The 27,713-nt window shown below is 40.4% G+C and overlaps 1 protein-coding gene and 1 long non-coding RNA gene across 9 annotated transcripts; one reads left to right on the top strand and one right to left on the bottom strand.

The window, feature by feature from the left end:
- Window positions 1-27,713, bottom strand: LOC135247135 (polymeric immunoglobulin receptor-like). 8 transcript variants are annotated; one of them, XM_064320415.1, is made up of 15 exons: window positions 27,561-27,713; window positions 26,807-26,901; window positions 26,542-26,594; window positions 25,884-25,973; window positions 25,544-25,603; window positions 25,066-25,143; window positions 23,257-24,871; window positions 19,903-20,226; window positions 11,367-11,681; window positions 2,878-3,201; window positions 2,149-2,463; window positions 1,854-2,007; window positions 491-600; window positions 164-255; window positions 1-70 (listed from the first exon to the last, which is right to left on the bottom strand). In XM_064320415.1, the coding sequence occupies exons 7-15, from the start codon at window positions 23,309-23,311 to the stop codon at window positions 65-67; spliced, it is 1,695 nt and encodes a 564-aa protein (XP_064176485.1). In that variant the 5' UTR covers window positions 23,312-24,871; window positions 25,066-25,143; window positions 25,544-25,603; window positions 25,884-25,973; window positions 26,542-26,594; window positions 26,807-26,901; window positions 27,561-27,713; the 3' UTR covers window positions 1-64. The 8 variants fall into 8 exon arrangements, with proteins under 8 accessions (XP_064176485.1, XP_064176484.1, XP_064176483.1 ...); XM_064320414.1 differs by lacking the exons at window positions 19,903-20,226; window positions 23,257-24,871; window positions 25,066-25,143; ... (3 more) ...; window positions 26,807-26,901; window positions 27,561-27,713 and adding exons at window positions 12,096-12,419; window positions 15,432-15,795 and having other exon boundaries at window positions 164-252; XM_064320413.1 differs by lacking the exons at window positions 19,903-20,226; window positions 23,257-24,871; window positions 25,066-25,143; ... (3 more) ...; window positions 26,807-26,901; window positions 27,561-27,713 and adding exons at window positions 12,096-12,419; window positions 15,432-15,794.
- Window positions 6,446-16,234, top strand: LOC135247136 (uncharacterized). Its single transcript, XR_010328089.1, has 2 exons — window positions 6,446-6,572; window positions 16,107-16,234. It is a non-coding gene; the product is annotated as an uncharacterized LOC135247136 (long non-coding RNA).

Here is a 27,713-nt window from a genome sequence, read left to right as displayed (position 1 = left end):
ACAGATATTGAGGCGTTAAAGCTGAGGCTGGAACGATTCTGGCGATGATGACATCAGAGCGGATCTACATCTAATAAAAAAGGGAAAGCACAATTTCGGTACACAATTTATATGGACAGGGAAATCAAGAACTTTGATTGATCAAAAAAAAAACTTTGCGTACCACATCCATGGTCAGTAGATTGCAGGGCTCTGCGGTGTTATTTGCGTAACGTCCCACGTCTTCTCTATTCTTTCTCGAGTGCTGCGCTCCTACTGCATCAAACACACGGTAGAATCAGGGCCGGCCCATGGCATAAACGTTCCATGCGGTTGTTTAGGGCCACAACCGCTAGGGGGGGCCACACGACCACAAGGGGGGGCCACACGATCCAATGTTTATCTAAGGTAAATAACGTTATTTTCGTATTTACGTTATTCACCGGACCTATAGCAGAACTAGCGGTATAAATTGAAAATGGAATAATAATACAAGGATGACACGACTTACTGCGGTATCGCCAAATCTTCCAAAAGGCGACGGCGGAGCATATGAGGAACACCAAGGCAACCCCGGTGTGGCGTAGCGGCCCCAGAGTCCGTTCCAAGCTCGTCAGTGCACTACGCAGAAGAGACTGGTTTGAGTGTCATTCAGTGAGCGCACCACAGATAATGTTTCTGTATTATCTCCGGTAGTTTCGCACTTTGGAACCTATTTCCAAGCCTCTGGTTGCACATCAGTGTGTTCCCTGCAGGCAGCAAAAGCACTGAATGAGCTCCAGTGCAGCTGCTGTCTCATGGTGAACAACCTGCCTGCTTACAGGAAGTGGGAAAGATGCTCACAGACACATCAGAGGGGATGGACATAGACTGGCCTCACTCACTGAAAGAGGAAAAGCTAAGGGGAGAACACAAAACTCATCTGGAACACTGCTGGATTCCGTGCTCTGGACAGTAGAAGTAGAAGAGTAGAACACATTAGAAGACCCTTCTGTTGTGCTGGTCAGTTTGTTGTTCTCTTGGGGTCGAGAGAGAGTTGTGATGGTATCAGTCAGAAAGTGTAAAGCCCAGTCTGAAAGTTTACCCATTATTTTTGATTTTTTTTAACTCACTGTATTTCTTCCACTGCTTCCAGGTAACAGTAGCAACAGTTGCTGCCAGCAACAGTATCCCTGATGTCATCAGGACGATTATGAGGTCTGAAGGGCTTAACAGCAGTAACAGGGTGCATGAAATTTAAACTCAGTAGCATGCTTTAGGGTCATATATCCACATTACGGGATTCCAGTACTACTGCTGCTGAAAGAAATGAGAAGCTCTGGTCTGAAATGATGCTGCATTTGAGCTGAATATCTGGTTTCATAACATTTTATTTCATAAAAATATATTTGTAAAGATACAAAACTTATCTTCTTTTACTTTTTTATTTTCACCCGCATTTTAAATGTCAAAACGAGATTCAGGGGTCATGTTAACACACGGTGTGCTTTGTTTGCACCACAGACTTGCACCACAACAAAATAACTCCTGTTTCTTTGAGCCAATCGTCTTTCGGTATCTGAGACTGTGCTCTTTAATGATCATATTTACACAGCCTTAGCGTAGCTGCAGGAGGATGCCTCGTTGACTTTGAAAGAGCAATGAATTCTGGGGGCACATTAGTCAGGAAAAGCAGTCATTTCATTAAAGAATAATGGGGGTCCAACATCCTATAAAATTTTTTCAACTATGTTACTTTTATTATTGTTATTATTTTTTATTATTATTGTTATTATTATTATTATTGTTATTATTATCATTATTATTATTCGTGTTGTTGTTGATTTAACTTTTTTTTTTTTTAATTTAGAGGGCTTTTTCTATAAATACCTTACCTATTGTTGTAAGTGGTTGTGGGTGGAAGAGATGACCAAGGTATTGTGACTGCCAACATCTTTGAGGTTGAAAGCTTGGTGGCTGTAGCTGATGTGGTTGCTGTGCTAACTGGAAGAGATGTGCATAGTGCTCTTGATGTTACACATTGGGTTGCTATGAAATGTCAGAAGAGAAAACACCATTTATACCCATCTGCTTTTCAACCCTTACTGACAGGAAGTCACAGAAAAGACCATTTAATATTCTATGATTAAATGCATTGTTATACAGGTTTGTTTAATTTAAGTTCCTTACTTGTGGTGACTGTGGTAGTAGTAGTTTTCTGAGTGACAGTGATGTGAACAGGGATCTGTAGTTCTCCAGCAGCACACCAATACCAGCCAGCATCCTCCCTGTTCAGCTCCCTCATTGTCACAATGAAGACATTTTCAGAGCGGTCATCTTTGATCTCTGATCTTCCAGATTTAGCAGAATTCACTGTCACACAGGAGCCCTCAGCCCTGCACCACTTCTTCATGCTGCTTGGATAATTAGTGTGACACTGTACACTGGCATGGCCCCCTTCCACACCGGTCACCTCCTGCTGGTCAACCCAGAGACCAGGAGTGCCTGGATAAAAACCATAGAATAAAGACAAAAATATAAAGCATTGTATCTGTTAGGTTTTCCCCAAAATAAAAATAAACTGCACTTTAAAGCCACTCAAAGTCCAAAGCAAATCATTTCCATATTCTCATGGATTCATGCTGGCAGTAGATTGCAAAGAAAGTACCATTAAAGTTGCCACCCCACTCTCATTCATTCTGTAGAGTCACAAACAAACATGGCAGCACTTTTATATGTTTTGGATAAACTCAGTGTTGCTAGGATAACCGCTAGGTTAACCCATTTACCCCCAGTGCAGCATTCTACAGTAGAACGTTCTGAGCAGCATATGATTGAAAATCATCAAGTGAAGATGCTGTTATTAAGAGGTTGGGAAGCAGGTCTTTCTGAGTGCAGTGTGTGCTGAAGCCATCTTACCTGCAGTGACATCCAGGTACAGAAATTTGCGCTCATCACCAACCCCCTTGATCTCTACACAACACCAGTAATATCCAGTGTCCCGCCCCGTCAGATATTTTATGGTAACAGTGAAGACATGATGGGTGGGGTCATCAGTGATTGATGTTTCACCTTTGACTTTTGGAAAGTCAGTGTGTACTACAATACGACACATGCGCCAATCTGACTCCCGACACCAGTATTTCACATGCTTTTCATATTTCTTATCATAGTGACATGGGATGGTGACAGATCTTCCGCTCTGTACAGCTACTTTACTCACTGTGGACACAGAATCAGCACCTGCAGAGAGAAACACACACTTCATCAGTTTGGGTTCATTTTACCATCACAATGGACTAAATCGCAGTTCATAAGGTAGCTGACCAATTTCTCTTCTCTATCTGTGACTCTCTCTGCTTTCTCTCCTGTCTGAATAAAGTACATCCCATCCTTACCTGGTCCACTTAAAGCAGTCTTGGTGAAATGATATTCTGTCATTTTTTTATTTTTCCTTTACTTATACATAGCCTCATAACATTGAAATCTCTTATTAGACAGAACAGCAGTCACACCCACAATACCTTTACTTACACAAGATAAACACATAAGAACATAAGAGTAACATAATACAAAAAAAACATGAAATAATGGTACCAGCAAACAGTGAGATGAAAAACATTTACACTCAGGACCTGCATTGCAGTTACCCCACTTTTGCGTTCATTGAAAGAGACAAGTGTCAAGATCCAGATTGTTCAAAGACGTGTTCCATTACCACCAAGTATAATAAAAACTGTTTTTCAACTGAAGTATTACACTGAATAACAATCACAGAGACACTCTTATCCAGAGCAGCATACAGAAGTGGAGATGTACATCACTCTGGGGAAAATGGGCGTTTGGGGATGGGGATTTTAAAAAGCATCTTTTGCTAGCTGCTCACTTGGTAAAAGTGCAGTAAGCACCACAAACACAATTCGAATCCGACCCGCTCCAGTACTGACAGTGGCCAGCAGCCCTGCAGGGGCGGCACACAATTTGCTTTGCCTAAGGCACGGGTCCTCAGTCTTACCCCAAAAGGGCCGGTGTGGGTGTACACTTTAGTTCCAACCAAGCAGTAACACACCCGCTTCTACTAATCAACCACTAGAGTCTTTGCTGAGAACCTCAATTAGTAGAATCAGGTGTGTTACTGCTTGGTTGAGACAAAAGCCTGCATGTACACCAGCTTGTGGCTGTGGTGTGAAAAGAAGCAGCTGGCTGGCACCGTGTGTTTCAGAGAACAACCCGAGACGGGTGTCATTACCAGAACGATGTATGTGCATCACCGGTGTCTGTGAGTGGCGGGTTCAGGTGTCATTTGTACGTATTGACTGTTTTATTGGATACAAGGTTAAGAGTGCATAACTGTGTGCACATTAGCGTATGATCTGCATTGGACATTAATACCCATTATTAGCATGCTGGCTATAGCTGTACAAGCTAAATAGTTACTGTAGCTAACATCCACCATTCCTGACATTACACCAGCCTCAAGGGTGTATTTGTGCATTCGTGTACATGGTTTGTGAATTGGACATTCCAAATTTTCGGTGGGGCTGGAGATGCCAACTATATTTTTTTGTAAATTAATTTTTAACTCATTTAAAATTCTAAGGAAGAGCCTGGAAATCACAGATAGACAAGTCGAGCAAAGGTAAGATAGGAGTTTCTGAATGATTTTCGAAAATTGGGCACCAGACATGAGGCCTAGGTGCAGCTATGGAGGTCCAGCCCCCTCTCCTTGTATAAGATGCAACTGTGTGTGCGTGACCTGGCAGTTATGAAATGGAGAGCACCATGGTACACTGCATCTACAAGACATAGATAAGTAAACAGCAGCATGCATACACCAAACACCATCATACATTAAGCCTATTACAGGTTAAAAAAAAAAATCTTTTTTTAATTTTTATATATATATATATATTAGCCTGTGGAAGCTAATTCTTTCTTCCATGAAAACAGGCCAATATATTTTAGAACATACTCAATGGATGGCAGTACCTTCACAGGTTGAGAAGCCCCAGAAAATAATGTGAGCAAAAGAGCTAACAAACAGGTGTGCTTTCCTTCCACTCACAGTATAGTCATTTTACCATCAGAGCCTGCAGAACAGCATTATTTCCTGTGGTTAATCCTCTCTGCTCACCACAATAAAGAACACAGCGTAGTTTACTGTGGGGTTGAAGCTATTTCTGTGAGAGTATTCATACTTACAGAACAATACCATAGCAACTTCACTTTCAGTTAATGATAAGAGTTGTATGTGAACGGTTGGCTTTACTTAGAATATCGATATGGGACATGAATCATGATTTTATTGTTTTTAGACAGTTACAAAAATATATTAACTTTTAAAATACAGGTTGTTATGTTTTGGGTTTACAATGCTTTTAGTGATTATAAATGGGCCTTTATAGCGAGACTACATTCTGGTTTTCCTGAGAGTAACAATGATGCTCTCAACTGCAGTTCACTGTGCTGGAAATGTGTCTGCCAAATGATTGCAATGTAAAGTGTAATATACTGTATTCCCTTGTACAACTACACAATGCACAAACATTACAATTTCATCAGTTGAGATTTATGAAATGGACTTTCTCTATGAATTGGTTTCAATGGCTTTGAAAAAGTTTTTGAAGGAAACAAAAAAGAAAAGACCAATTGCAGATGTGCAAAAATAGTTTCTTGTGGCTTCATGAATTATTTTTTAAACTATGATTTTTATTCATCGTAAATTAATGTTTTAAAAAAGTTAACTTGCCTAGGGCAAGTAAAAGGAGTTGCACATGTACCCAGAATGTAAAAAATATTTTAATTACATTATAGTCATGTTCTATTCATGTAAACTCCAGACTTCAGTATAATTCATTAATTCAAGTTTATGGCGCAGAAAGTCTCACTGCTACAATGCTCCAGTATTCAGTACACAGAGAGAAACGAGTCCTACCTGGCAGTACAGGGAGGAAGATGATGGAGAGGAAGAGTAGCTGAGTGGTAGCCATATGCATGATGCTTGTTTGTGTGTGTGTGTGTGTGTATATCCGTAAGAGGGTTCAGCTCGTTTTAACATGATTCTCACTTCCTGTTCCTCTCAGTCCCCACCTCTTTGGTCCCTCATGCTCTGCAGTCTGTGATCTCTCAGTGGCCAGAGCAGAATATCTATCATTATCATTTCCTGCATCTTTGTGCATTATCTTTTCACTATTAGTTTGTTTTATTTATTATCATCTATATGGATTATATTATTAACTTTATAATACATATAAAACGGATAAAAGTCAGCTTTCAGCAAAGAAATCACTGACTGATTGAATATGATACAACACAGGACCTCTGCATGTCGTAAATATTGAGCTCCCCAGTTTGTTGGCTTTTGAATACATTCAGAGTTCTTACATTCATGAAGACATGAACAACTTAGAATTATACTTTTTTGTGCCAGTCAGCTATACCATATTAATTTAATCACCTAGTAAATATATGAACATTTTTAGTTTGTCCAGCAGAGGGCATCAGTACATTATCACGTAGGGACATTGAAGGTATCTTTTTTGTCCAGCAGAGGGAAGCAGAGACAAACATTTCAATTATAAATGGTTGTATTTGCATTTGATGGGAATCCTCAGGTTCCTCACGTTGCATAGCATCCGGGACTCTTCCCTTGTGCATATAAACCAATGAACTCTTCTTATACAGTTCAGTGATGTAAACAGAATGCCAAACTCTCGGTGCCGTATAGATATGGGGCATGCCCCCGCCAAGGCGTAACTTGGCGGGATGGCATACCTGCCATCCCAATTGCTGTTGGGACCGTCTTCAGACTCCTTGCTGCCCCCTATTGAGCTGACAGGGAACATTCACGTATACATATCAATACAATTTGGGTTAAAATATGAAAACCCTTTAGCACAACGAATAAAGGTCCTACAACCAGTGAAAAGAATGAATGAAAGTTTATAAAGATAATTAAATGCAACTTCCATGAGTCACAGAGCCTTGAGATAAGTATCTTATATGATTTAAGGGGTTGATATTTCTTGGGCAAAGAGCAAAACTGCAGAGTATTACGCCCAGAATTAGCTTTAATCCAACAACAAGCTGCTAATTACTCGTAATCTGATGCTTTACTTGTCTGTTAAAGGGTGATTTGTTCTCCGGTCACATTACATCAGAAATAGCTAAGAATGGCATGAAGAATAAATGCCCCAAATGAACACCCAAAGGCATTCAGTCAGTCAGATCTACTATTTCTATACTGTGCTGCATGGCTTACAATGTCTTTAATAGCAGCCTGCGCTGTTTATATGTATTTAATATTGGCAGGTGAAACCTGTGTGGTCATAATTACTGAATGTCCCGGTCTGTGTGAAATTAAACCATCAGTGGAATATGAGTAGAATTTGCAGATAGAGTTTGCCATGCAAGAAGTTCCTGCTTCACTGAAGATCTGACATTCAGGAACCAAAACCCCACAGAGGAACAGACAGTCAAACAGTTGTGATTATTTTCAGCACTACTCAAATAGCAGAGTGTGAACCCTTTACCACAGCCACCATGTCTCTGTAATCACTGAAATGAGATAGAAAGAGAGAAATATCAGGGGAACGTAGAGGTAGTAAAGATGCCATATTGCAGCAGTTTCTGCTTTTAGTTACAACAGTAGTTACGGACTCCTACTTCTTATGTGTTGGAAGCAAAAAGAATGATCTGCTCAACTTATGAAAAAAGTGCAAATCCACCTAAATATACCTATTTTTTCTGCTGGGCTACTGAGCTGTAAATCACATCATCGGCTGTTCCTGCTGGAGACTGGTTAGGGGAGTGTGTGGCCTGTACAGAAGAGGACATGCATACACAGTATTTTAGTCACTAACAATGAACTTTACTGAGAGGTATACAAACATTTCTAGTTTCATATCAAGTGGGTCAGACTAAACCTCAGTTTGAAACCCCTAGACCACATAACTGCATGAAACCTGAACAGCTCATTCTTGTTTCTCATACTTAAATAGCTTAAACTTAAATAGCTGTTCCAGTGGTAATGTAATTGTCACGGTTTCTGTGCAGGGTAGATCATTTTTCTGTGCCTGCACCGGCTCAGTGGTTAGCATTCCGATTAGCCACTCGGCTAATCGTTATTTTGGTGTGTGGGGACGATTAGTTTGAGCTTGCAGATTAGCCACTCGGCTAATCGTTATTTTTGGTTCCTGTGGGAGGATTGTTCCTGCTTGAACATTCCGTGCATTCCTGCAGGGTTACCTCTGATCTGTTTCACCTGTGAGTTGCTCACATCTTCCGCTGATTACCAGCCCCACCTGTGGCTGGGTATTTAAAGCGTCAGTAGGCAGTGGAACGGTGCTTGAGTGTAACGTGTTTTGCTCTAGCCAGTTCCCTGTCGTATTTCTGAGCAAGGTATAAGGAATTTAAGAACAAAGAAATTTAAAAAGAATTCTGACTTCAGTTTGTTTGTTTTTTCTTTTGAGAAAAAGGTATTAGGACGGTATATGTCCAGATTCTGAGGCTGGCGGTTTTAAGGGGTTATTGTGTCACCATTGGGGTACAAACCTTTCTGCCCCTTACTAACTAGTTTCCCCCCTGGTTTTAGTTGGCCTCAGAACGTCTTTTGTTTGTTTGTCTTTGAAAAGACATTTTCTTTTTCTCTGCTTCGGGTCGAAGTCGTTTTTTCTTCTTTTTTCTTTTCCCTGTTCCTTTATTTTCTTTATATACTGCTTTTTCCTCAGTTACCCGATTAGGGGTTTATTCATTTTTTGGGATACGTCCCTTAGGAGTATAGCACCCCCTTCTCATTTCGTCTCTCACGAGACTCAGTGGTTACTGGAGTGCCCCTTTGGTAACTTATAGATCCCCTGTTTGGTCGCGTCTGGTCTTCACACTTCCCCTCCCTCACAGTAATGTAATGTAATGTAATGCAGTTCTGTAGAGATTTAAACTGCAGCTAAGCACACTGTAATTGACACCCTGTGTTTTGGGTGTGGACATTTGAAGACGTAAATCAAGGTTAAAAGACTAGTGATCATACCTACATGTTCACCTTTCCCATTGTGTGCCAGGTTTCCTACTGATATCTGCTGTCTGTGTACCTGACACTGAAATATGGTGAACAGTCTCACCTGTGGATTTTGCAGGATGACTGAGCAGTACATGACCTCATCTGCAGAGCTCTCAGATGACTGGTACAGTAAGAGGGAACACGTTTCTGTTACTGACCAGAGTTTACATCACATTACAATCATTTAGCCAATGCTTTTATCCAGAGGGAAGAACAGTATCTAGGGTTAGGGTTAGGAACTTGTTACACAGCTATACCTATAATTTTATCCAAGAAAACAAAATCTGAAAAAGACAGGATCTCTAAACATCTGTAGGAAGGAAGAAATGAGACTGAATTTTGTGAGTGATTCTCTGCAAAGACACTTTGTAAATGTGTGAGAAATCCAACCTGTGACTGAGGTGGACTCATTCTGTGTGATGATGACCGTGTCTTGGTGAACACTGTGCTGTAGGTCACTTCATCCTCAGAGTCTACATTCTGCTAGGAGAGAGACACAACGAGAAACTCATCATAATGGCTGGTCTATCTGTACAGACCTCTGCCTTTTAAACGGTACAGTAGGGCCATTCAACAGGTGGACCAGGTACAAGCAAGTGAGCTAATTTCCAAGAGAAAGGACATCAAGCTACAGAGTTAAGAAAAAGCAATATCTACATTTTACTATGAAATAAATCATAGTAGTCATTCTGTGTGAATAGAGATAGTGTCTATAGGCTTAGCTTCATGTTTGCAGATTCCCAGTTCTACATGTTCAACCAGAAACTTTGTGTGGCTCAAAGTATCCAATCTAAGATTGTTCTGAATTTAATTTAATTTGGTAAGTGCAGCTTTTCTGTATATGAACTTCTTTCATATGAATAAAGAACCTTCACATTTTGTTGTAGGCAATAATTTTTTCCACAGGACTACCACTCCGCAGTCACCATTTGTCCTTTTCCATTCTGTGGCTGAGTTCATATTCTGAATGATTTTTGACTGACATTGACCCTCAGCTTTCTCGGCAGAGAGAAGAGTGTAAAAACCGACGTACTGTTAGCTTGATCCTCCTGTCCTCTCTTGCTCTTGCGTTCGCCTGGACGCTCTCTGTGAGGAGACACATGATGAGCTGGGATAAGAGAGCGTGATAAGAGAGCTGTGAGACACCCCCCCCCCCCCCCCCCCCCCCCACGAGAGCCCCTACTGCCTGTGGAATTCTTGTGACTCAGTGTATTCAGTGTATTCACTAATAGTGTGCTGATCATATACACAGCATCCAAATGATACTTCAACACCCAACATGCTTCATACGGATACTCACTGTGTTTCTTCCACAGCTTCCAGGTAACCACAGCAACAGCTGCCGCCAGCAACAGTATCCCTGATATCATCAGAACGAATGTGAGGTCTGAAAGACTGAACAATAGCAACAGGGTGCCTGAAATTTAAACTCAGCGGCATGCTTTAGGGTCATATATCCACATTACGGGATTCCAGTACTACTGCTGTTGAGAGAAATGAGAAGCTCTGCTCTGAAATTATGCTGCATTTGAGCTGAATACCTGGTTTCATAACATTTTGTTTCATAAAAATATATTTGTAAAGATACAAAACTTATCTTCACCCCCATTTTAAAGGCCAACATGAGATTCAGGGGTCATGTTAACACACACTGTGCATTTTTTGCACCACAGACTTGCACCAGAACAAAATAATAACTCCTGTTTCTTTGAGCCAATCGTCTTTCGGTATCTGACACTGTGTTCTCTATTGATCATATTTACACAGCCTTAGCGTAGCTGCAGGAGGACGCCTCATTGACCTTGAAGGAGCAATGAATGCTGGGGCACAGTGGTCAGGAAAAGCAGTCATTTTATTAAAAAATAATGGTGCATTTATCAACTATGTTACTTTTAATATTATTATTGTTGTTATATTTATGATTTTAAATTATAGTTAAACATATTCATTATATTAATTATAAATAATATAAATTATTATTAATTTCTTTTAAAAAAGATATGAAGTTGAATATTTAGTAGGATTTTCCTTCATACTTATCTTACCTATTGTTGTAAGTGTGTGGAAAAGATGACCAAGCTATTGTGACTGTTAACTGCTTTGGGGTTGAAGGCTCTTCGGCTGTTGCTGATGTCGTTGCTGTGCTAACTGGAAGAGATGTGCATAGTGCTCTTGATGTTGAAGATTGGGTTGCTATGAAATGTCATAAGAAAAAACACCATTAATACCCATCTGTTTTTTAATAAAATTCACAACATGCCCTCACAGACAAGAAGTGAGAGAAAAGACCATTTAATATTCTATGATAAAATGTATTGTTATACAGGTTTGTTTGGTTTGAGTTCCTTACTTGTGGTGACTGTGGTAGTAGTAGTTTTCTGAAAGACAGTGATGTGTACAGGGATTTGTAGTTGTCCAGTAGCACACCAATACCAGCCTGTGTCCTCTCTGTTCAGCTCCCTCATCATCACAATGAAGACATTTTCAGAGTGGTTATCTTTGATCTCTGATCTTCCAGGTTTAGCAGAATTCACTTCCACACAGGAGCCCTCAGCCCTGCACCACTTCTTCATGCTGCTTGGATAAATAGTGTGACACTGCACACTGACATGGCCCCCTTCCACACCGGTCACCTCCTGCTGGTCAACCCAGAGTCCAGGAGATTCTGAATAAAAACCATAGAATAAAGACAAAAATATAAATCATTGTATCTGTTAGGTTTTCCCCAAAATAAAAATAAACTGCACTTTAAAGCCACTCAAAGTCCAAAGCAAATAATTTCCATATTCTCATGGATTCATGCTGGCAGTAGATTGCAAAGAAAGTACCATTAAAGTTGCCACCCCACTCTCATTCTTTGTGTAGAGTTACAAACAAACATGCCAGCGCATTTATATGTTTTGGAAAAACTCAGTGTTGCTGGGATAACCGCTAGGTTAACCCATTTACCCCCAGTGCAGCACTCTACAGTAGAACGTTCTGAGCAGCAACTGATTGAAAATCATCAAGTGAAGATGCTGTTATTAAGAGGTTGGGAAGCAGGTCTTTCTGAGTGCAGTGTGTGCTGAAGCCGTCTTACCTGCAGTGACCGACAGGTACAGATATTTGTGCTCATCACCAACCCCCTTGATTTCTACACCACACCAGTAATATCCAGTGTCCCGCTCCATCAGATATTTTATGGTAACAGTGAAGACATGATGGGTGGGGTCATCAGAGATTGATGTGTCACCTTCGACTTTTGGAAAGTCAGTGCGTACTACAGTACGACACGTATTCCAAGCTGACCCCCGGCACCAGTATTTCTCATGCTTTTCATATTTCTTATCATAGTGACATGGGATGGTGACAGATCTCCCATTCTGTACTGCTACATTACTCACTGTGGAAACAGCACCAGCACCTGCAGAGAGAAACACACACTTCATCAGTTTGGGTTCATTTTACCATCACAATGGAGTGAATTGAGATCCCCTCTGTATCTGTTACTCTCTCTGCTTTCTCCGGTCTGAATAAAATACATCCTATCCTTATCTGGTCCACATAAAGCAGTCTTGGTGAAATGTGGTGTTTAGCCCTCTGTGAGTGGTGTGCCCTTATTACTGAGTACAAACATCACCAACGCACTTATTCACTCAAACACACCATGACAATAAATGTAACCAACACATTGGGTCTTAGTAAAATTTGGACTAACACAGCAACATATAGAACAAATTGTTACAATAATCTTGTAATTCAATTCATTCATTCATTTTCAAATGTTTCTTGAACATTCCGTTAAATCGTAGATTTTTAAAAATGATAATGCATTACACAAATGAAAAACTAAAACATAAGCACATTTGGTAATGGTCTCCTACACATCCTTGATAGTAATATTCTGACATTTTTTATTTTTCCTTTACTTATACGTAGCCTCATAACATTGAAATCTCTTTTATAAGACAGAACAGCAGTCACACACTCAATACCTTTAGAGACACAGAAGAAACATAAGAGTAACGTGGTACAAGAAAAACGTGGAACAATGGTACCAGCAAACAGTGTGATTAAATGCATTTACACTCAGGACCTGTGTTGCAGTTACCCTGCTTTTGCGTTCATTCAAAGAGACAAGTGTCAAGATTCAATTTCTTCAAGGATGTGTTCCATTACCACCAAGTCTAATAAACGCAGCTTTTCAACTGTAGAATTACATTCAATTACAATCACTTAGACAGTCTTATCCAGAGCAGCATACAGAAGTGGAGATGTACATCACTCTGGGGGAAATGGGTGTTTGCAGATGGGGAATTTAAAAGTATGTTTTGCTGGCTGCTGGGTGGCTCACAAATAAAAGCGCCGTAAGCACCACGGTCTCGGGTCAAATCCGACCCGCTCTTGTGCTGACAGTGGCCAACAGCCCTGCAGGGGCGGCACACAGTTGGCTATTCGGGCAAAGGGATATATGGGAGGGATTAAACTGACGGGGATAGCACTGTTTGTTGCTTGAGCGACCCCTATTGTCTGTCCAGGGGCCTGTGGCTGGCTCTCTGCGCACACGTATAAATGGGTCTTTCCCCCACCCCTGCTCTGGAAAGTGTGCGCAGCTTGTGGTTGAGGTGTGAAAAGAAGCAGCTGGCTGGGACCGTGTGTTTCAGAGAACAACCCGAGACGAGTGTCTTCACTCTCCCGAGGCGGTGTCATTACCTGAACGGTGGATGTGCATCCACAGAGTCACTCTGTTTCTGGGTCAGGTGTCATCTGTACGTATTGGCCGTTTTGCTGGATACAAGGCTAAGAATGCATAACTGTGATCTGATAAATGTGGGATCTGCATTGGACATTATTGCCCATTATTAGCATGCTGGCTAAAGCAATGAAAGCTAAATAGTTACTGTAGCTAACATTCACCATTCAGGAAATTACACCAGCAGCAGGGGCGTATTTGTGCAGTCTTGCACATGGTTTGTGAATTGGACATTCCAGATTTGGGAGGGGTTTTATGATAATTATAAAAAAGAGCCTGGAAATCACACAAATTCAAGCCGAGCAAAGGTTAGGTAGGAGTTTCCGTATGATTTTTGAAAATCGGGCTCCAGAGATGAGGCCTAGGTGCAGCTATGGAGGTCCAGCCCCCTCTCGTGTATAAGATGCAGCTGTGTGTGAGTGACCTGGCAGTTATGAAATGGAGAGCATCATGGTACACTGCATCTACAACACATAGATAAGTAACAGCAGCATCTATACACAGAACGGCACCATAAATTAAGCCTAAATTTAAATTACAGGGGAAAAATAATTATATATATATATATATATATATAGCAGCCTGTGCAAACTAATTCTTGCTTCCATGAAAAAAGGCCAGTATATTTTAAAACATACTCTCTGGAAGGCAGTACCTGTACAGGTTGAGTCTTTTAAATGCAATGATTTCTAAGGGGAAGCCCTAGAAAATAATGTGTGCAAAAGAACTCACAAACAAATGTATTCTCCTTCTGATCTGAGTTTAATCATTTTATTATTAGAGGCAGCAGAACAGCATTATTTCCTGTGATTAATCCTCTCTGCTCACCACAGTAAAGAACACATCATATTTTACAATGGGGTTGAAGCTATTTCTGTGAGAGCATTCACACCTACAGAAAAATACCATTGCAACTTCACGTTCAGTTTAAACTCAGAGCTATTTGAATCATGCAAAGTATGTGAAGGCTTGACTTTACTTAGAATATCACGCATACTGATGTGTGGAATGAATCATAATTTTGTTGCTTTTAGACAGTTACAAAAATATATTAACTATTAAAATACAGGTTGTTATTTTTTGGGTTCACATAGCTTTTAGTGATTATGAATGGGCCATTTTAGCGAGACTACATTCTGGTTTTCCTGAGAGTAACAATGATGCTCTCAACTGCTGTTCACTGTGCTGTAAAAGTGTCTGCCAAATGATTGCAATGTATTGTCTAATGTAATATATTCCCCTGTACTACACAATGCACAAACATTACAATTTCATCAGTTGAGATTTATAAAAAGAATTTTCAGTATGAATTTGTTTCAATGGCTTTGAAAATAAGAAAGAAATGATTATGCAGTGTAACAGTCAATGAAAAAGTTTTTTAAGGAAACAAAAAAAAGAAACGACCATCAATTGCAGACGTACAAACACAGTTTCTGGTGGCTTCATGAATTATTTTTTAAACTGTGATTTTTATTCATCGTAAATTAATATTTAAGAAAGTAAATTTGCTTAGCGCAAGTAAAAAGAGAAGCAATTGAACTCAGATTGCAAAAAATATTTTAATTACATCATAATCATAAACTCCAGACTTCGGTATAATTCATTAATTCAAGTTTATGGCGCAGACAGTCTCACTGCTACAATGCTCCAATATTCAGTACACAGAGAGAAATCAAGTCCTACCTGGTCGCACAGAGAGGAAGATGATGGAGAGGAAGAGTAGCTGAATGGGAGCCATAAGCGTGTGATACCCGCTTGTGTGTGTATGCATCCGTTAGAGAGTCCAGCTCTTTTTAACATGATTCTCACTTCCTGTTTCTCTCAGTCCCCACCTCTTTGGTCCCTCATGCTCTGTGATCTGTGCTCTCTCAGTGGCCAGAGCAGGATATCTATCATTATCATTTCCTGCATCTTTATGAATTATCTTTTCACTATTGGTTGTTTTATTTATTATCAGCTATATGTATTATATTTCTAACTTTATAATATACATAAAACAGGGATAAAAGTCAGCTTTCAGCCAAGAAATCGCTGACTGATTGAAAATGATAAAACACAGGACCTCTGAGCATGTCGTAAATATTGAGCTCCCCAGTTTGTTGGCTTTTGAATACATTCAGAGTTCTTACATTCATGAAGACATGAACAACTTATATTTTTTTTGTGCCAGTCAGCTACACCATATTAATTTAATCATCTAGCAAAGATATGAACATTTTTAGTTTGTCCAGCAGAGGGCATCAGTACATTATTACGTAGCGAAATTGAAAGTATCCTTAAAAATCCAGCAGAGGGCAGCAGAGTCAAGCATTTGAAATGGGATAAATGGCTTCATTTGCATTTGATGGGAATCCTCAGGTTCCTCACGTTGCAGAGCATCCAGGCCTATTCCCTTGTGCATATAAACAAATCAACTCTTCTTGTACAGGTCAATTGGGACATTTGTTGGGATTCAGAAATACGTTATTATTATTTGCTTTTTTTAACGGGCTTCATTGTAGTTAACATATTGGGAATTATATATCATAATGCAGATAACATTTACCTTTTGTAAATATGTGTAGCTTGTTACAGTACATAGTCAAAAATCACACAGTTGATGTGCACATAGTCAAAGAGCGTTAGTTTTAAATCATATGTGCACTATTACCATTATTAATAAACATCATCATATATAATTAAAATAGGATAAAAACTGTGGCAACGTGGTGATAGGTGCAGATATTGAGGCATTAAAGCTGAGGCTGGAACGATTCTGGCGATGATGACATCAGAGCGGATCTACATCTAATAAAAAAGGGAAAGCACAATTTCGGTACACAATTCATATGGAGAGGGAAATCGAGTACTACGATAGATCAAAAAAAAAAAACATTGCGTACCACATCCATGGTCAGTAGATTGCAGTCCTCTGCGGTGTTATTTGCGTAACGTCCCACGTCTTCTCTATTCTTTCTCGAGTGCTGCGCTCCTACCGCATCAAACACACGGTAGAATCAGGGCCGGCCCATGGCGTAAACACTCCATGCGGTTGTTTAGGGCCACAACCGCTAGGGGGGGCCACACGACCACAAGGGGGGGGGCCACACGATCCAATGTTTATCTAAGGTAAATAACGTTATTTTCGTATTTACGTTATTCACCGGACCTATAGCAGAACTAGCGGTATAAATTGAAAATGGAATAATAATACAAGGATGACACGACTTACTGCGGTATCGCCAAATCTTCCAAAAGGCGACGGCGGAGCATATGAGGAACACCAAAGCAACCCCGGTGTGGCGTAGCGGCCCCAGAGTCCGTTCCAAGCTCGTCGGTGCACTACGCAGAAGAGACTGGTTTGAGTGTCATTCAGTGAGCGCACCACAGATAATGTTTCTGTATTATCTCCTCAGTAGTGTCGCACATTGGAACTCATTTCCAAGCATTTGGTTGCACATCAGTGTGTTCCCTTCAGCACACTCTAATCTGCAGGCAGCAAAAGCACTGAATGAGCTCCAGTGCAGCTGCGGTCTCATGGTGAACCTGCCTGCTTACAGGAAGTGGGAAAGATGCTCACAGACACATCGAGGGGATGGACATAGACTGGCCTCACTCACTGAAAGAGGAAAAGCTAAGGGGAGAACACAAAACTCACCTGGAACAGTGCTGGCTTCCGTGTTCCGGACAACTGGTTTTCTGGACAGTTGAATGTGCTTCTGCTGTCCTGGTCAATTTGTTGTTCTCTTGGGGTCGAGAGAGAGATGTGGTGGTATCTGTCAGCAAATGCAAAGCCCAGTCTGAAACGTTTCCCATTATTTATTTTTTTATTTTTTTATCTCAAAGGTACACTTCTAATGTTCAAATCAAAACTTTTGTATTTAGGATAAATTACTAGACATCTGTCACAGTATTTCACATTGTACCCCAGTCTTTAAATCCTTACAAACGCAAGCCTATAGGTCAAGAGTGGCAGGAAAAGCTCCCTAGGTTGCCTATAGGAAGAACCCTTAGAAGGGTCCAGGCTCAAGGGGCCCGTCCTCCTGTGGCTGCTGAGGATGTGGATGGCTTGTGACCAGCTAACATGAATGTGAGAGATGTTCACCATGCTAATATTAGGGAAAATTTTCCCAAAGTTTTCAAAGGAAATAAATCAGTCACTATCTGATAAATTTACATTTTACTCTACTGGATGATATTGCAAGTGTTTCTTTATCATCTACAGCTCCCGCACTGTGGATCTACTGTTAAATGTTTCAGTTATGAAATAATATTTTGGTCAAAACCCTAGGATTACATTAAGACAATTCAGTGTCGCTCAACTAAAATACATCAAATACTTTATAAAATGTCTGTCTGTGTGTGTGTGTGTGTGTGTGTGGGTGTGTCAAATACCCTCTTTCTCAACTGTCCTTTGGTCGGTTGAGAAAGAGGGTATTTGAAAACAATAACCTGAATATACACACAAAAACAGATGCATGTAAGGCAGTATGTCTCTCAACCCTCCTGTATGGTTGTGAAGCATGGACAACATATAGCCGGCACATAAAGCTCCTCCAGGCCTTTCACATCAAGTGCCTACAATGCATTCTTGGAGTTTATATGGCAGGATCACACACCCCACACTGAAATACTGGAAAGGACCAATTGCAAACATATAGAAACCATCATTTCTCTGCATCAATTCGCTGGCTCGGACATGTCACAATAATGCCAGAACAACGCCTTCCAAGGAGGACTCTGTATGGCCAGCTACACCATGGCAAGCGCTTGGCGGGTGGGCAGAAAAAGCACTATAAGGATCAGGTCAAAATAGCCATGAAGAAATGTAACATCAACCCGGCTAACCCGGAAAACCTAGCTGCAGAGCGATCCATCTGGAGGCGACAATGTGATGAGGGTCTACAAAAACTAGAGACAAATATCACAAATGCACTCCATGAAAAGCATGCAAAAAGACATGGACGCCTGCCAACACTTAACCCACCAACACCAAACCCAACATTTGTGTGTCTTGAATGTGGTAGAGAGTGCAAGTCACAAATCAGACTTTATAGTCACCAAAGGACACACCGGTAAATGCAGAAGAAGAAGTCATCATTGAACTCGATGGCCTACCTTAAGCAAGGGTGTGTGTGTGTGTGTGTGTGTGTGTGGGTGTGTGTGTTGTGAGTGTGTGTGTGTGTGTGGGCATGTTTTACTATCTTTGTGAGAACCAAATTTCCCCACAAGTATAGAAAGATGAGGAAAACTACGCAAGGTGGGGACTTTTTACTGGTCCCCACAAGTTAAAGAGGCTGTTTTAGGGTTAGGACTAAGGGTTAAGGCTAGGGTTACAATTAGGTTAAGGTTAGGGTTAAGGTTCGGCATGTAGTGGTTGGGGTTAGAGTTAGGGTTAGAGGTTACGGAATGAATGTAAGCCAATGGGAAGTCCTCACAAGTATAGCAATACAAACATGGGTGTGTGTGTGTTGTGTGTGTGTGTGGGTGTTGTAAAACTGTGGTTATGTAAAAGGAGAACAGAACTCCTTACTTGCTCTCTACATGCCAGTGACACCCTACAGTCTGCACATTACTGCAAGAGAGTGCTGGAAGCAATTGGTGAAAATTGGCAACATGCCCTCACTGAGAGAGAGTGACTGAAATTTAAAATTCTATGATAAAATGCATTGTCATACAGGTTTGTTTAATTTGAGTTCCTTACATGTGGCGACTGTGGTAGTTGTAGTTTTCTGAGAGACAGTGATGTGTACAGGGATCTGTAGTTCTCCAGCAGCACACCAATACCAGCCTGTGTCCTCCCTGTTCAGCTCCCTCATAGTCACAATGAAGACATTTTCAGAGCGGTCGTCTTTGATCTCTGATCTTCCAGATTTAGCAAAATTCACTTCCACACAGGAGCCCTCAGCCCTGCACCACTTCTTCATGCTGCTCGGTTCATTATAGTGGCACTGCACACTGGCATGGCCCCCTTCCATTCCAGTCATCTCCTGCTGGCCAACCCAGAGTCCAGGAGTGCCTGATCACCACGAAATAAAAACAAAAATATAGCTGTAGCAATGTCCTTCTGTACTTAAAAATAGTCACATGTTTGAAAACATGGTGAGAAGTGAAGATTATTAAGAGGTTGGGAAGCAGGTCTCGCTGAGTGCGGCGTGTGCTGCAGCCATCTTACCTGCACTGACATCCAGGTACAGACGTGTGCCCTTATCATAACCCCAATCAATCTCTACATAACACCAGTAGTATCCAGAGTCCTCTGTCTTCAGCTTTGACATGGTAACAGTGAAGACTTCATGGGTGGGGTCATCAGTGATTGATGTTTCACCTTCGACTTCTGGAGAGTCAGTGCGTACTAGAGTACGACACGCATCCCAATCTGACCCCCGACACCAGTATTTCACATTGTTTTCATATATCTTATCATAGTGACATGGGATGGTGACAGATCTTCCTGTCTGTACAGTTACATTACTCACTGTGGACACAGCGTCAGCACCTGCAGAGAGAAACACACACTTCATCAGTTTGGGTTCATTTTACCATCACAATGGAGTAAAACTCAGTCTATAAGGCAGCTGACTTCTGATTTGAGATCCCCTCTGTATCTGTTACTCTCTCTGCTTTCCCCCCTGTCTGAATAAAGTACATCCCACCCTTATCTGGTCCACATAAAGCAGTCTTGGTGAAATGTGGTGTTTAGCCCTCTGTGAGTGGTGTGCCCTTATTACTGAGTACAAACAACACCAACGCACTTATTCACTCAAACACACCATGACAATAAGTGTAACCAACACATTGGGTCTTAATAAAATTTGGACTAACACAGCAACATATAGAACAAATTGTTACAATAATCTTGTAATTCAATTCATTCATTAATTTTCAAATGTTTCTTGAACATTCCGTTAAATCGTAGATTTTTAAAAATGATAATGCATTACACAAATGAAAAACTAAAACATAAGCACATTTGGTAATGGTCTCCTACACATCCTTGATAGTAATATTCTGACATTTTTTATTTTTCCTTTACTTATACGTAGCCTCATAACATTGAAATCTCTTTTATAAGACAGAACAGCAGTCACACACTCAATACCTTTAGAGACACAGAAGAAACATAAGAGTAACGTGGTACAAGAAAAACGTGGAACAATGGTACCAGCAAACAGTGTGATTAAATGCATTTACACTCAGGACCTGTGTTGCAGTTACCCTGCTTTTGTGTTCATTCAAAGAGACAAGTGTCAAGATTCAATTTCTTCAAGGATGTGTTCCATTACCACCAAGTCTAATAAACGCAGCTTTTCAACTGTAGAATTACATTCAATTACAATCACTTAGACAGTCTTATCCAGAGCAGCATACAGAAATGGAGATGTACATCACTCTGGGGAAAATGGGTGTTTGCAGATGGGGAATTTAAAAGTATGTTTTGCTGGCTGCTGGGTGGCTCACAAGTAAAAGCGCCGTAAGCACCACGGTCTCGGTTCAAATCCGACCCGCTCTTGTGCTGACAGTGGCCAACAGCCCTGCAGGGGCGGCACACAGTTGGCTATACGGGCAAAGGGATATATGGGAGGGATTAAACTGGCGGGGATAGCACTGTTTGTTGCTCGAGCGACCCCTATTGTCTCTCCAGGGGCCTGTGGCTAGCTCTCTGCGCGTGCGTATAAATGAGTCTCCTCCACCCCTGCTCTACAATGCGTGTGCAGCTTGTGGCTGAGGTGTGAAAAGAAGCATCTGGCTGGCACCGTGTGTTTCAGAGAACAACCCGAGACGAGTGTCTTCACTCTCCCGAGGCGGTGTCATTACCTGAACGGTGGATATGCATCGATGGCGTCTGTCTTATTTTGGTACTGGTGTCATTTGAACATATTGACTGTTTTATTGGATGCAAGACTAAGCATGCATAACTGTGTGCTTATTAGCGTAGGACATTATTAGTCATTATTAGCACGCTGGCTAAAGCAGTGCAAGTTAAGTAGTAAGTTAGCATCATCCGTTCTGGTAATTACACCAGCATTTGGGACGTATATGAGCATGCTTGTACATAGTTTGTGAATTGGACACTGCAGGAGATGCCAACTTTAAAAATGAATTTACAACTCATTTAAAATTCTAAGAAAAAGCCTGGAAATCACAGTATTACAAGTCGAGCAATGGTAAGATAGGAGTTTTTGAATGATTTTCAAAAATCGGGCAAAATTGAGACCTAGGTGCAGCTAAGGAGGTCAGGCCCCCTTTGGTGTATAAGATGCAACTGTGTGTGAGTGACCTGGCAGTTATGAAATGGAGAGCACCATGGTACACTGCATACAACACATAGATAAGTAACAGCAGCATGTATACACAGAACAGCATCATAAATTAAGCCTAAATTTAAATTACAGGTTAATAAAATATAGTAGCCTGTGCAAACTAATTCTTGCTTCCGTGAAAAAAAGGCCCATACATTTTAGAACATACTCTCTGGATGGCAGTGTCTTTACATGCTGAGACTTTTAAATGCAATGATTTCTAAGGGGAAGCCTCAGAAAATAATGTGTGCAAAAGTTTTCACAAACATATGTATTCTCCTTCTGTTCTGAGTTTAATCATTTTACCATTAGAGGCTGCAGAACAGCATTATTTCCAGTAAACCTCTCTGCTCACCACGGTAAAGAACACATCATATTTTACAACGGGGTTGAAGTTATTTCTGTGAGAGTATTCACACCTACAGAAAAATATCATTGCAATTTCACATTCAGTTTAAACTCAGAGCTATTTTAATCGTGCAAAGTATGTGAAGGCTTGACTTTCCTTAGAATATCACGCATACTGATGTGGGGAATGAATCATAATTTTGTTGCTTTTTAGACAGTTACAAAAATATATAAACTATTAAAATACAGGTTGTTATTTTTTGGGTTCACATAGCTTTTAGTGATTATGAATGGGCCATTTTAGCGAGACTACATTCTGGTTTTCCTGAGAGTAACAATGATGCTCTCAACTGCTGTTCACTGTGCTGTAAAAGTGTGTGCCAAATGATTGCAATGTATTGTCTAATGTAATATATTCCCCTGTACAACTACACAATGCACAAACATTACAATTTCATCAGTTGAGATTTATGAAAAGGATTTTTAGTATGAATTGGTATCAATGGCTTTGAAAATAAGAAAGAAAAGAGTATGCAGTGTAACAGTCAATGAAAAAGTTTTTTAAGGAAACAAAAAAAGAAAAGACCATCAATTGCAGACGTGCAAACATAGTTTCTTGTGGCTTCATGAATTATTTTTTAAACTGTGATTTTTATTCATCGTAAATTAATGTTATAAAAAGTAAACTTGCCCTGGGCAAGTAAAAGGAGTTGCAAATGTATCCAGAATGTAACAAAATATTTTAATTACATTATAGTCATGTTCTATTCATATAAACTCCAGACTTCAGTATAATTCATTAATTCAAGTTTATGGCGCAGAAAGTCTCACTGCTACAATGCTCCAGTATTCAGTACACAGTGAGAAACGAGTCCTACCTGGCAGTACAGGGAGGAAGATGATGGAGAGGAAGAGTAGCTGAGTGGTAGCCATATGCCTGATGCTTGTTTGTGTGTGTGTGTGTATATCCGTAAGAGGGTTCAGCTCGTTTTAACATGATTCTCACTTCCTGTTCCTCTCAGTCCCCACCTCTTTGGTCCCTCATGCTCTGCAGTCTGTGCTCTCTCAGTGGCCAGAGCAGGATATCTATCATTATCATTTCCTGCATCTTTATGAATTATCTATTCACTATTAGTTGTTTTATTTATTATCATCTTTATGTATTATATTTCTAACTTCATAATATATATAAAACGGGGATAAAAGTCAGCTTTCAGCCAAGAAATCTTTTACCGATTGAATATGATACAATACAGGACCTCTGAGCATGTCGTAAATATTGAGCTCCCCAGTTTGTTGGCTTTTGAATGCAGAATCCAGAGTTCTCACATACATGAAGATATGAACAACTTAGAATTATACTTTTTTTTGTGCCAGTCAGCTGTACCACATTAATTTAATCATCTAGCAAAGATATGAACATTTTTAGTTTGTCCAGCAGAGGGAATCAGTACATTATTACGTAGCGAAATTGAAAGTATCCTTTTTGATCCAGCAGAGGGCAGCAGAGTCAAACATTTGAAATGGGCTAAATGGCTGCATTTGATGGGAATCCTCAGGTTCCTCACGTTGCAGAGCATCCGGGACTCTTCCCTTGTGCATATAAACCAATGAACTCTTCTTATACAGTTCAGTGATGTAAACAGAATGCCAAACTCTCTGTGCTGTATAGGTATGGGGCATGCCCCCGCCAAGGCGTAACTTGGCGGGATGGCATACCTGCCATCCCAATTTCTGTCTTCAGACTCCTTGCTGCCCCCTATTGAGCTGACGGGGAACATTCACGCATACATATCAATACAATTTGGGTTAAAATATGAAAACCCTTTAGCACAACGAATAAAGGTCCTACAACCAGTGAAAGGAATGAAGGAAAGTTTATAAAGATAATTAAATGCAACTCCCATGAGTCACAGAGCCTTAAGATAAGTATCTTATATGATTTAAGGGGTTGATATTTCTTGGGCAAAGAGCAAAACTGAAGAGTATTACGCCCAGAATTAGCTTTAATCCAACAACAAGCTGCTAATTACTCGTAATCTGACGCTTTACTTGTCTGTTAAAGGGTGATTTATTCTCCGGTCACATTACATCAGAAATAGCTAAGAATGGCATGAAGAATAAATGCCCCAAATGAACACCCAAAGGCATTCAGTCAGTCAGATCTACTATTTCTATACTGTGCTGCATGGCTTACAACTTCTTTAATATCAGCCTACACTGTTTAAATGCATTAAATATTGGCAGGTGAAACCTGTGTGGTCATAATTACTGAATGTCCCGGTCTGTGTGAAATTAAACCATCAGTGGAATATGAGTAGAATTTGCAGATAGAGTTTGCCATGCAAGAAGTTCCTGCTTCACTGAAGATCTGACATTCAGGAACCGAAACCCCACAGAGGAAAAGACGGTCAAACAGTTGTGATTATTCTTAGCGCTACTCAAACAGTAGAGTGTGAACCCTTTACGACAGCCACCATGTGTCTGTAATCACTGAAATGAGAGAGAAAGAGAAATATCAGGGGAACGTAGAGGTAGTAAAGATGCCATATGACAGCAGTTTCTGCTCCTAGTTACAACAGTAGTTACATTACATACTAGTTACGGACTCTTACTTCTAATGTGTTGGAAGCAAAAAGAATGATCTGCTCAACTGATGAAAAAATTGCAAATCCATCCAAATATACCTATTTCTGCTGGGCTACTGAGCTGTAAATCACATCATCGGCTGTTCCTGCTGGAGACTGGTTAGGGGTGTGTGTGGCCTGTACAGAAGAGGACATGCATACACAGTATTTTAGTCACTAACAATGAACTTTACTGAGAGGTATACAAACATTTCCCTTTCAATATTCTGTGGGTCAGACTAAACCTCAGTTTGAAACCCTTAGACCACATAACTGCATGAAACCTGAACAGCTCATTCTTGTTTCTCATACTTAAATAGCTGTTCCAGTGGTAATGCAGTTCTGTGGAGATTTAAACTCCAGCTAAGCACACTGTAATTGGCACTCTGTGTTTTTGGTGTGGGCATTTGAAGATGTAAATCAAGGTTAAAATACTAGTGATCATACATACATGTTCACCTTTCCCATTGTGTGCCAGGTTACCTACTGATATCTGCTGCCTGTGTACCTGACACTGAAATATGATGAACAGTCTTACCTGTGGATTTTTCAGGATGACTGAGCAGTACATGACCTCATCTGCAGAGCTTTCAGATGACTGGGACAGTAAGAGGGAACAAGTTTCTGTTACTGACCAGAGTTTACATCACATTACAATCATTTAGCCAATGCTTTTATCCAGAGGGAAGAACAGTAGCTAGGGTTAGGATTAGGAACTTGTTACACAGCTATACCTATAATTTTATCCAAGAAAACAAAATCTGAAAAAGACAGGATCTCTAAACATCTGTAGGAAGGAAGAAATGAGACTGAATTTTGTGAGTGATTCTCTGCAAAGGCACTTTGTAAATGTGTGAGAAATCCAACCGCTACCCAACCTGTGACTGAGGTGGACTTATTCTGTGTGATGATGACTGTGTCTTGGTGAACACTGTGCTGTAGGTCGCTTCATCCTCAGAGTCTACAGTCTGCCAGAGGAGAGACACAACGAGAAACTCATCATAATGACTGGTCTATCTGTACAGACCTCTGCCTTTTAAATGGTACAGTAGGGCCATTCAACAGGTGGACCAGGTACAAGCAAGTGAGCTCATTTCCAAGAGAAAGGACATCAAGCTACAGAGTGAAGAAAGAGCAATATCTACATTTTACTATGAAATAAATCATAGTAGTCATTCAGATGGCTGCTCATCTGTGTGAATATAGCTAGTGTCTATAGGCTTAGCCTCATGTTTGCAGATTCCCAGTTCTACATGTTCAACCAGAAACATTGTGTGGCTCGAAGTATCCAATCTAAGATTGTTCTGAATTTAATTTAATTTGGTAAGTGCAGCTTTTCTGTATATGAACTTCTTTCACATGAATAAAGAACTTTCACACTTTGTTGTAGGCAGTAATTTTTTCCACAGGACTACCACTCCAAAGTCACCATTTGTCCTTTTCCATTCTGTGGCTCAGCTCATATTCTGATTGATTTGTGTCTGACATTGACCCTCAGCTTTCTCGGCAGAGAGAAGAGTGTAAAAATCGACATACTGTCACCTCGTTTCTCCTGTCCTCTCTTGTTCTTGCGTTCGCCTGGACGCTCTCTGTAAGGAGACACACGATGAGCTGGGATAAGAGAGCACGATCAGGACAGAGCTGTGAGACACCCCCCCCCCCCCCCATGAGAACCCCTACTGCCTGTGGAATTCTTGTGACTCAGTGTATTCAGTGTATTCACTAATACTGTGCTGACTGATCATATACACAGCATCCAAATGATTCTTCAACACCCAACATGCTTCATATGGATACTCACTGAGTTTCTTCCACAGCTTCCAGGTAATGGTAGCAACAGCTGCCGCCAGCAACAGTATCCCTGATGTCATCAGGACGATTATGAGGTCTGAAGGGCTTAACAGCAGTAACAGGGTGCATGAAATTTAAACTCAGCGGCATGCTTTAGGGTCATATATCCACATTACGGGATTCCAGTACTACTGCTGTTGAGAGAAATGAGAAGCTCTACTCTGAAATTATGCTGCATTTGAGCTGAATACCTGATTTCATAACATTTTGTTTCATAAAAATATATTTGTAAAGATACAAAACTTATCTTCTTTTACTTTTTTATTTTCACCCCCATTTTAAATGTCAAAATGAGATTCAGGGGTCATGTTAACACACGGTGTGCTTTGTTTGCACCACAGACTTGCACCACAACAAAATAATAACTCCTGTTTCTTTGAGGCAATCGTCTTTTGGTATCTGACACTGTGCTCTTTATTGATTATATTTACACAGCCTTAGCGTAGCTGTAGGAGGACGCCTCATTGACTTTGAAAGAGCAATGAATTCTGGGGGCACATTAGTCAAGAAAAGCAGTCATTTTATTAAAGAATAATGGGGGTCCAACATCCTATTAAAATTTTTAAACTATGTTACTTTTATTATTGTTATTATTGTTATTATTATTATTATTATTATTATTATTATTATTATTATTCGTTTTGTTGTTGATTTAACTTTTTTTAAAAAATATTTAGAGGGCTTTTTCTTTATAAATACCTTACCTATTGTTGTAAGTGGTTGTGAGTGGAAGAGATGACCGAGGTATTGTGATTGCCAACATCTTTGAGGTTGAAGGCTTGGTGGCTGTAGCTGATGTGGTTGCTGTGCTAACTGGAAGAGATGTGCATAGTGCTCTTGATGTTACACATTGGGTT

The sequence above is a fragment of the Anguilla rostrata genome, unplaced genomic scaffold (assembly GCF_018555375.3).
Source record: "Anguilla rostrata isolate EN2019 unplaced genomic scaffold, ASM1855537v3 scaf1082, whole genome shotgun sequence".
In the NCBI taxonomy this organism is placed as follows: domain Eukaryota; kingdom Metazoa; phylum Chordata; class Actinopteri; order Anguilliformes; family Anguillidae; genus Anguilla; species Anguilla rostrata.
The sequence above is the reverse complement of the archived record's forward strand: the minus strand, read 5'-3'. Positions and strand labels throughout refer to the sequence as shown.

What these genes read in the sequence shown, in the direction of transcription:
- LOC135247135 (XM_064320413.1), bottom strand. Translation starts at nt 15,519, where the DNA reads ATGCATACACACACAAGCGGGTATCACACGCTTATGGCTCCCATTCAG. An exon ending in GTACCTGTCGGTCACTGCAG is followed by an intron (nt 11,682 to 12,095) that starts GTAAGACGGCTT and finishes GTTTTTATTCAG; the next exon opens with AATCTCCTGGACTCTGGGTT. An exon ending in TACTACCACAGTCACCACAA is followed by an intron (nt 3,202 to 11,366) that starts GTAAGGAACTCA and finishes TTCTCTCTGCAG; the next exon opens with GTGCTGATTCTGTGTCCACA.